At 53.8% G+C, this 10,876-nt stretch overlaps 1 gene segment (V, D, J or C); it reads left to right on the top strand.

The window, feature by feature from the left end:
* The first annotated feature begins 246 nt into the window (after positions 1-246).
* Positions 247-3,860, top strand: LOC134374006 (immunoglobulin heavy constant gamma 2-like). The segment is given in 5 exon segments: positions 247-469; positions 839-1,186; positions 1,322-1,636; positions 3,220-3,350; positions 3,777-3,860. Coding segments are annotated over 5 exon segments (1,101 nt in total).
* Positions 3,861-10,876: the final 7,016 nt, after the last annotated feature.

Raw genomic sequence — 10,876 nt, 5'->3', positions numbered from 1 at the left:
GAGGGGGCTGAGGAGAGGTAGGTGGGTCCAGCCAGGTGGGCACCTGACACCCAGGAGCCCAGCACTGGATCCCTGCAGAGGGACCAGGCCCTGGGAAAGCCAAGAATGGAGGAGCCTCCGGGGCCTGGTCCCCTTTGTGGGATTCTATGGTCACACGGGCCCTCCTCTCTTGCAGCCAGCCCCAAAGCCCCCTCAGTCTTCCCCATGGCACCCTGCAGTGGAGGCTCATCCGGCCAAATGGTGACCATGGGCTGCCTGGTGAAGGGCTACTTCCCAGAGCCGGTGACCGTGTCTTGGAACAAAGGCGCCCTGTCCAGCGGTGTGCACACCTTCCCGTCCGTCCTGCACTCCTCCGGGCTCTACTCCCTCAGCAGCATGGTGACCGTGCCCGCCAGCAGCTTGCCCAGCCGTAAAGCCACATGCAACGTAGCCCACCCAGCCACCAACACCAAGGTGGACAAGACCATTGGTGAGAGGATGGGCCTCAGGGAGGGATGTCCACTGGAAGACAGGGTTGGGGTCAGCCCTCCTGCCTGGACATACTTCATCCTGGCAACCTGGCCCTGGTCGGTGACCCCAGCCCAGGACAGTGAGGGAGGCTCCTGTCTGTTTCTCCACCTGGAGGTCTCTGTCTCCACCTCTCCAGCTAGGGGAGAGGGTCCTCTTGGTGTTTCCACCAGGCACAGAGGTGGGCATTGGACTCAGACCTGCTGAGAGCCACCTCTGAAAGGTGCCTGACCCAGTCCTAAGTCCACCCCAAGGGCCAAACTCTCCCTCCCTCAGCTGGACTCTCCTCTCCTCCTAGACCCCAGCAACCCCCAATCTTCTCTCTCTGCAGAGCTCAAAGGCCAAAAATGGGATTGCCCACTGGTAGGACCTTCAGTCTTCCTCTTCCCGCCAAAACCCAAGGACACCCTCATGATGTCCCTCACCCCCAAGGTCACTTGCGTGGTAGTGGACGTGAGCAAGGATGACCCCAATGTTGAGATCAGCTGGTACGTGGATGGTGAGCAGGTGCACACAGCCCAGAAGACTTCCAGGGAGGAGCAGTTCAACAGCACGTTACGCGTGGTCAGCGTCCTGCCCATCCAGCACCAGGACTGGCTGAAGGGCAAGGAATTCAAGTGCAAGGTCCAGAACAAAGCCCTCCCAGCCCCTGTCGAGAGAACCATCTCCAAAACCAAAGGTGGGAGCAGTGGGGCTGGCGGGGCAGGTGGGGCTTGTGGGGCTTGTGGGGCTGCCATAGCCACACCATCAGACACTGGCTTGGCCATCCCTCCACCCTGGGGGTGACCATCTGTGCTGACCTCTGTCTCCACAGGGCAGCCCATGGAGCCGCAGGTGTACGTCTTGGCCCCATCCGCAAAGGAGATGGTGAACAGCAAGGTCAGTGTCACCTGCTTGGCCAAAGGCTTCTACCCTGATGACATCTACGTCGAGTGGAAGCACAACAAGCAGCCAGTTGAGAACTACAAGACCACGCCGTCTGTGCTGGACGATGACGGCACCTACTTCGTCTACAGCAAGCTCATGGTGGACAAGAGGCAGTGGCAGAATAAAGACGAATTCACCTGCCACGTCCTGCACGAGGCCCTGAAAAACCACAGCACGCAGGAGTCCATCTCCATGCCTCCGGGTAAATGAGCGCAGCGCCCGGCAAGCCCCTCGCTCCCCCGCAGGCTCTCGGGGTCCTGCGAGGACTCTCAGCGCCCACCCATCCACCCCGTACATACTTCCGGGTGCCCCAGCATGGAAATAAAGCACCCAGCGCTGCCCTGGGACCCTGCAAGACTGTCATGGTTCTTTCCGAGGCTATGGCCTGGGGGGGGTCCTCATGGGGGGGAGAGCGGGTCCCACGTGGGGCGGATCCACAGTGTGCAGTGCCCATGCCATGCAGGAAGGGGTGTGCCTGCGGGTTGTTCTCTGCCAAGGAGGGGGCATTTCACACATGGCTCCTGTCACTAGCCCTCTCTGCAGCCAGCAGCAGCTCTGGGCTGGGCAATGAGAAGCCCCTAGGAGCCCCTGAGGGAAACCAGCACTCAGTTCTCACCTCTGTAATAGCCTGTCCTTGCCCCCCACCCCAATTCTCTGTCCACAGGGTCACTCTTTGTCCCCTCAAGATGCACACCTGGCCCATGAGTGTAGGGATAGGCCCTCCTTTGCCCCTCACAACACAGCTCAGGCAGCTCTGCCCTTGAGTGGGGACAGAGATGCCCACAGATTGGGACACTCACTCCTGTGCACCAGAGAGGCAAAGGCAAGTGGGCCTTTCTACCCCCTAAGAGGGACTGTCCCACACACCCACAAGGACACTGATTCCAGACCCATGAAGACAAGCCCGTCCTCCTGAGCATCACCCGGCCCAGGGCCGCACACACGCACTTGGCACACACAGACATGCACACACAGTTGCACACACGCACTTGGCACACACAGACATACACACACAGTTGCACACACGCACTTGGCACACACAGACATACACACACAGTTGCACACACCCACCGTACTGGAGCATCACATGGGGCGCACTGCATGGTGCCAGAGCACAGCAAGCCCTTGGTCACATGGACACTGTCCTGGACACTAGCCTACCCCACATCTCCACGTGCACCTCAGTGACCTGTGGCTGCTCAGCAGAGGGTCCACACGTTACCAGCTCAGACACACGCAGCCCCGCTCTTACAAGGGGGCACCTACATGCCCTCCAACGCACACAAGTCCCCCACACCCACACTGACCCTCACACAAGAGGACACAGCCTTGTCCCTGCTGTGGCCCTGGCTCCCTTTCTGGTGTGTACTGCCCTTCCCTGCACCAGGGTCCTGCCAGGACGGGCTCTGCCCTCTGTGCCAGGTCACCAGCTGGAGCATGCTGCAGCACCACTGCCCTGCAGGGGTCAAAGGTGCTTATGCTGCCCTGACCAGCCTCAGCACCAGGGTGTGGAGAGAGGGAGTGGGCCTCAAGGCTGGCCGGGCCACCATCCATGGCCAGGGGTGTCTGGCAGATCCCGGGGGCACAAGCTGGAGGAGTTGGGGAGCTGAGGCTGGTGCTCGGGGGGATGGCTGAGGACAGCTGACCTCAGGGTGCTGTGGCCCAGCCCAGCCGGGGCCCTTCCTCCTGGGCCTCCCGCCATGCCCCTGCCCCGCCACAGACAGACACGCCCCCCAGAGGCCCCACGGGGGAGGACACAGCACTGACCACCCCCTCCCTGTCCAGCGCTGCAACCCGACGAGAGCTGTGCCGAGGCCCAGGACGGGGAGCTGGACGGGCTGTGGACGACCATCACCATCTTCATCACGCTCTTCCTGCTCAGCGTGTGCTACAGCGCCACCGTCACCCTCTTCAAGGTGGGCCACGTTGTCCCCACGCTGGCCCTATGCTGTCTCCTATACTCTTCCCAACATCGTTCCCACTCTGTCCCCAAGCAGTCTCCCACAGAGTCCCCACCCTGACACCACACTGTCATATTATTCCCAAACTGTCCCTACACTGTCCCCAAAATGTCCCTAGTCTGTCCCAAAGCTGTCCTCACACTGCCCCACACCGTCCCCATACAGTCTCCACTCTGTCCCCATCCTGTCGCCATGCTGATCCCACACTGTCCCTACTCTGTCCCCATGCCGTCCCTAACATTTCTCCCTTACTGGCCCTGCCCAGGCCTTTCTCTCTGTGTCCAGTTCTGCTACAGGCAGCAGCTCGGCTCTTGGCGGTGGGCTGATGGGTGGTCTGGTCTGGGGGTCCTGGCCCTGCTCACCCTGCACTGTCCCCTGCAGGTGAAGTGGATCTTCTCCTCGGTCGTGGAGCTGAAGCATACCATCGTCCCCGACTACAGGAACATGATCGGGCAGGGGGCTTAGAGCACCATCCAGAGAGGGCGTCCAGGGCCCCCTCCCCATCCAGGACCCCATCCAGCCTGCGGCTCACCCTGCTGCTCAGGGCACCCTGACCTCTGACATCCACCTTCTAACCCCACAGCTCTCCGGTCTCGCCGCCGCCCCAAGCTGCCACCCCACCCTCTGACCCTGCGGCCCCCTGACCCTTCCCCCTTTGGAGAACCCTGAGGGTGGTAGGTTCTACCCCAAACCTCAGCTGCCTGGACGCCTGCTGGACCCTCCACGGCAACTGCCATGGTGCCGGCCAGAGGCCACCAGGACTGTGTGTCCCCTCACCAGGACAGCCCTGCCCTGGGGTCAGCTGGGTGCCGTCACCAGAGAGGAGGCCAGGCCGGCATTCCCGGGTGTCCACCGGGGCAGGCACCAGCCTTGAGCTGACCCCGTGCACACCGGCCTCCTGAATGCAGGGTTTCCAAGACAGGCTCATCGTTTCAATCACCAAGTGGGAACATCTGCCACCAGGGCTGGGAAGCCACCAGGGAAGCTTCTGGAAGTGCTGCTGACACTCACTCGATCACCCTCGTCCAGCCCTCGCCCAGCCAGGCTCCATCCTGGGCCCCTCTATGAAGCCCTGGCTGGAGGAACAGGCTTGTTTTCACTTCAAGCAGAGAACGTCTTCCTCTGGCTCCCGGGAAGGAGCCTCCACGCTGGGGTCTCCGTGTGCCGGCACCTCCTCCTGGCCCACCCTGCCCACCCCACTGGGTTCCCAGAGGTGGGTTCAATCCACGGGGACAGATGACCCGCAACTCTGACTACACTGAGGGAGACGAGGGCCAGCCCGGGACAATCGGACAAGGGCCTGGGCCACAGGGACACTGCAGAGCCCGAGGGCACAAGGGCAGGGACCGTCTGAGAAGGGGATGGTCCCAGGCGGCGGCTCGGCCTCAGTGGGCGATGGAAGGAGGCGGCCAAGGAGCCATGCAGGGAGGGCGTGGAGGAGGTGGCGTGTCAGGCAGTGGTGGCAGAGTGCTGGAGGCCGAGATCTGGCCCTGAGTCCCCCACAGCAGGAGCGAGCGGCACGCTTGGACCAGGGGTTCAGAGACCAGAAGACTGAGGAGAGAGTTGGTGCCTTGGCGACCCGGGGCAGGCTGGCCACAGACGCCGGACACAGGCCTCCACGTCCCGTTCCTCCCACCACAGTTCTGGGCAGGTGCCACGTCAGGACCTCCACTCAGGAAGGAAGACGCGAGCTGGGGAGAAGCCATCGCCCGCCGTGACTGTGGGGGACATGTCCCAGAGATTATTCAAAGAAAACGCCACAGTTCCAGCTCTGGTAGCTTTGTTTCTACTTTTTCATTTTCTGGAGCTCATTGTCTTTAATGTTTCTCTTTTTTTAATGACAATAAATCACTCTTAAAAACTTCTCTGCCTCACTGTGGGAAAAGTCTTCCTAAGTCAACACCCTTGGGGTCAGTAGAGATGGGACCAAGCATGCATCGGGGGCTCCTGCACCGGCTCACAGCCCTGGAAACTTCCACCACCCCATCCCATGTTGGATTTCAGGAATGAAGATCAAGTCGAAAGGGTAGAGGTGGACACAGGGCTTTTCAGAGAAAAACAAAGCTGGGCACTAGTTAAAGGAGCAAGGACAGGTTTTAAACAGTGACACACTGTTAAAATAAAGAGCCTATCATGAAGTGAACTCAACTCTGATTTGTGCAGAGATGAGTGGTTTTTGAAACGGAGAGCGAGAGCGGAGGGAGGGGTGGTCGGGATCCCAGCAGAGTCAGGTTGTGGAAAATGACCAAGACTGGCCCGTGTCCACATGGTGAGGCCAGATTTGTCTGGGCAGGCCGGTACCAAAGTCCTGCTTCCCACACCATTCCTCCTCCAGAGTCCTACCCACACACTCAGGACCCAGGAACTCTGGGTCACCCACACTCTCCCTCTGAGGTGTGATGTCCATAGTGTGACATGGGGTGACATCCATGGTGTGACCGGGGTGACAGCCATAGTGTGATGTTTTGGTGTGACATAGGGTGACTTGCATGGTATGATATGTTGTGATGTTTGTGGTTTGACACCCATGGTGTGACATTTGTAGTGTGGTACTCATGGTATGACATGAGGTCACATTTGTTTTCTGACATGGTGTGATGTTCGTGGCATGACGGGGTATAGTGTTTGTGGTGTGACATCCCGTGTGACGTGGGGTGATGTTCATGGTGTCACATGGGGTGATGACAATGGTGTGTCATGGCACGATGTCCCAGGTGTGACGTTATGGTGTAACATGGGGTGATGCCTGTGGCATGACATGTGGTAACATCTGAGGTGTCATATGGGGTGACATTTGTGGAGTGACATTTTGGTGCAACTTGGGGTGATGTTCATGGTGTGTAATGGTATGACATTTGTAGTTTGACATCGTGGGGTGACATGGGCTGATGTCCATGGTGTGACATTCATGGTGTGACATAGGATGACACCTGAGGTATGACATTCATGGTGTGACATGGGGTGATGTTTGTGATATGGAATCCATTGTGTGACATGGGGTCACATTTGTGGTGTGACTTGGTGTGATGTTCATAGCATGACATGATATGGTGTTTGTGGTATGAATCCAAAGTGTGACATGGGGTGATGTCTATGGTGAGACATTTGTGGTGTGACCTGGGGTGATGTTTGTGGTGTGATGTTAGTGCTGTGACATGAGGTGACATTGGAGGTGTGACTTTTGTGATGTGACATTGTGTGACATGGGATGACATCTTTTGTGTAACATTGTGTGATGTTTGCTATGTGGTATCCATGTTGTGACATGGGGTCACATTTGTGATTTGACATGATGTAACACTTGTGGTATGATGTGGTGTGATGTTTATGTTGTGATGTCCATGGTGTGACACGTACATTGTGACATGGGATGACATCGCACCTGTGAGGTTTGTGGTGTGACGAGGGGTGATGTCCATGGTGTTACCTCTATAGGGGGACATCTGTGGTGGGCACAAGTATAAAATGTTCACTGTGGACAGAGGAAAGAGGACAGTGGAGCCACCTGGGCATGTTGACCTGGAGGATCAGTGACCCTCAAGACCTCGAACCCTACCCTGCTGGATACCCCCACCCCCATATAACATAGGTGTGCTCACAGCAGCAAGCAGGACTCTGGTTAGTCCAGAGGAAGGACCTGTCACCATGGGGTGAGGACACATGAGACCCATTCTGTGATCTGGGCCCCCGCCCAGCACAAGAGTGCTCCTCACGCCCTCGCTGTGTGCTCAGTGAGGTGAGGAGGCAGAGGGACCTAGCCACTGTCCAGGGACAGGAAAGGCTGAGGAGGAGGTGCAGTGGGAGGGCCCAGGGAGGCAGTGCAGGGGCACAGGGACAGCCACACCAGAGCCTGCGGCGGGCAGGGCAGGGGCTATAGCGAGCAAGACCTTGGCCAGGCCCAAAGGAGACAGACACCAGGGCCAGACAGGCACACAGGTGACACATACACCTGTCCAATGAGGACAGTCAGATGAGACACACATGCCTACCACAGCATGGGATGGTCTTATGACACACACACGCCTGACCGCACAGATCCTTCACGTGACACACACACACAGTTACCATGGGTCAGTTAAAAAAATTAAATTAAAAAGAAAAAATTTTTCAGTGACAGAAGTAGATTAGAGGTTACCAGAAACAGCACAGAAGAAATAATGAGAAGTTACTGATTAATGGGCACAGAGTTTATGCTTAGGATGACGAAAAAGTTTTGGAAATAAATAGAGGTGGTGGTCACACAGTGCTGTGAACGTAGTTAATTCCATGCAATTGTACATTTTAAAATGCTAGAAATGGAAATTCATGTTATATATATTTTACCACAATAAAAAATAAATTTCTAAAAATGGTATGATCATAAATCTCATATAGACATATAATGAACACATTGATTTAAGGTGTTACAACCAGTTCAGAGTAGAATTCAAAATACTACACTTATCTAATTGAGTCAGGAAAGCTAAAATAAGTTTATAAATAGATACAAAACTTGTTTGACCCACTGGAGATGGGAAGGAATCAATTGTCCTGCCAAAGAAGAGAATTCGTATTGCTGTCAGTTATTTACAATTTCTAGAGTTGTAAGATAGCTCAAAAACAGTGAAAATTGTAGAGCTCCGCAGAATCAGACATCCTGAAAGAACACCGTCAAGACCGTGCCCGGCTCTCCACTGAAGACCCCTAGTAATCTTTTCTTCCATTTCCATTTTCACGATTTTTCCTACAAACACACATAACTGACAGAAGTATATGCAGAATATATACAGAACTACTGTAAATAAATTAGAATAAATTCAACAGACAAATAGGCAAGAGAATTGAACAGATGTTTCACAAAAGATAGCCAAAGAGCCATTAAACGTATGAAAATGATACTGAATAACACCAGCCATCAGGGAAATGAAATGAAAAACCACATGAGAGAAAGTAATTTCGATTCCAGCAATAGTGGAGCAGTTGTGTCAGACCAACCCTTCAGCAGACAGTAGGTATAAACACTGGAAAACTGTTTTAAAACAAACAATGATTTGAAGGCATGTGACCATGAACAAAAGCAGTCCAACACTGGGTTCTTTCCTTGAAATATTTATCTGCAGGCACACCTCAGCGCATGCAACATGTGCAACTAGAATTCAAGCAGGTAACTGCAGCCTTCCTGGCTAGAGGAATGGGATTCAGGGCTGTACTTCAAGAGTAGCTGGAAATTAAGGGGAGATGTCCATAAAAAGAGGGAGCCACAGAAGGAATCTCCACTCCAGTTCCTGGCTGATCCCTTCAGTGTGCATCTGTAGGGAAAACTCCAAAGGGCCCAGCAGAAAGCAACCCCTGTGAAGTTGAACAAACTGAGATTTCAGCTGCTGCCAGCTACAGGGCAGACAGACTTTAGAGTTTGAGTCCAGTCAAGCTAACTGCCTCCTAACATAAAACAATCACTACTGTGCCAAAGAAGAGTGCAGCATCCACGGTCTGTACGACTCATGATCCACAACATCCAGCAGACACTCAAAAACCACCAGATACGCAAAGAAGTATGAAGATGTAACCGACAGTCAGAAGAAAAAGCAGTCAATAGAGATTAATCCCATGATGACCCGTACGCAGACTCAATTATCAGACAAGGGCTTTAAAGAACCTGCTGTAGGTAGGGGCAGGTCTAAGATGGTGACTAGAGGTGCCCAGCTCTCACCTCTGACAGAAAGAAACCAAAACAAGTATAAAGTCACACGTGGAATAGGGTGTCAGAGAGAAAACACTGGAAATCAGCAAACAGGTGAGGAAGACCCCCTGAAGTTCAGAAGCTTAAGACAGCAGCATAGAAAGACAACTGAAGAACCCGGCCAACCTCAGCTTGGAGGAGAGACTTCTTGCGGTATGGGAAAGAGGGGAATCCCCAATGGTCCAAGCTCACTCTGTGGATGCCTGCAATCCAAGCTACAAGGGAGTTCCATGGCCCTTGCAGACCACGAGCTCAGTCTGGGGAGCTGCTGAGTGCACATGTGACTGACATTGCAGAGAGGGAGTCCACAATGGGCCCCCCTCATCCCCCAAGTCCAGGGCACAGCACCATGAGGACATTTTGGGATCAGAGACAACACCAGAGTGCATTTTTCCCTGAAGCCCAATAGCCCTGGCATCTTCACAGCCCTCAGATTCCTTCACACTGTGACTCCAGCTACCAAGCCCACACAGCAGCCTGCACCCCTAGGAACAGGCAGTCCAGCTCAGTGTTGAGGCCGTCTCCAAGACAGAGAGGGAGAGAGTGCATGCACTTTCTGGAGACTGAGAACCAACTTATCAGGGCCCTCTGCCACCACCAACAGCCCTGCTCTCTTCAGTGGAACACTTGTGCATCTCTCCCAGGAGTACAGAATTCCACCACAGCTCCAGCAAACCCACCCAGAACTTCCCACTCCCCCTGGGAAGCTGGAGAGCCTCTGAAAATTTCTCCCAGGGGCACAGAGTCCCACCTGTAGCTCCACTGAGCCCACCCAGGGCCACCCACTTCAGCTGGGGAGCTATAGATTCTTCAGAACCTGACACCAAAGAAAAGGAAATCGATGAAATGCCTGAGAAGCAATTCCAAATAATAATGTTAAGGAAACAATGACATGCAAGAGAATACAGATAGATAATACAATGAAATCAGAAAAACAATTCATGATCTGAAAAAGAAATTCGGCAAGAGATAGATATCATAGAAAATAATCAAGCAGAAATCTTGGAACTGAAAAATCAATCAAGTAAAATAAAAAATACAACCGAGAATTTAAGTAATCAGCAAGATCAAGCAGAAAAAAAGAATTTCTGAACTCAAAGACAACTCTTGAATAACCATGTCAGACAAAAGAAAAAGAAAAAAGAATGAGGAAAGCTTACAAGATATATGAGACAACTTAAGCATACCAACATTTGTATTATGAGTGTCCCAAAAGGGAAAGAGAAGGGAAAAGACATCGAAAACCTATTTAATTAAATATCAGCTGAAAACTTCCCAAGTACTGGGAAAGATATGGACTTCCCAATCCAAGAACCTCAAAAATCTCCAAACAAGTCCAAAAAGGTCCTCATAAGTAGAGCAAAATGGTGGACCAGAGGTGCCTGGGGCATGTTCCTCCCATAGAAAAGGACCAGAACAACTAACAGACAGCTAAATATTGATAGGAGCATGTGTGGTAGAGCATAGGAGTGCCCAAGAGACTGGTGGTATCGCTACAGAGCACAAAAGCCCAGGATGGCAAAACAAAGAGGAGAGAGAGGCACATGGCCTCAGCCACCACTTCTCTGACACCAGAATCAGCCCAGGAGGAATTTTCCCTTGCAAAGAAAAGGTAGGCAGAGGACCCACACCAACCTGCACCTTCACCATGGAGGCCAGCAGATTCTTCATCAGGACAAGTCGAGAGCCAAGTGCAGGGAGCAGCCCAAACACACAGTCTGCATCACTCGAGAACAGTAGCACAAACTGCAGTCCCCACACC

This window comes from Cynocephalus volans, chromosome 3, assembly GCF_027409185.1.
Source record: "Cynocephalus volans isolate mCynVol1 chromosome 3, mCynVol1.pri, whole genome shotgun sequence".
Taxonomy (NCBI): Eukaryota; Metazoa; Chordata; class Mammalia; order Dermoptera; family Cynocephalidae; genus Cynocephalus; species Cynocephalus volans.
The sequence above is the reverse complement of the archived record's forward strand: the minus strand, read 5'-3'. Positions and strand labels throughout refer to the sequence as shown.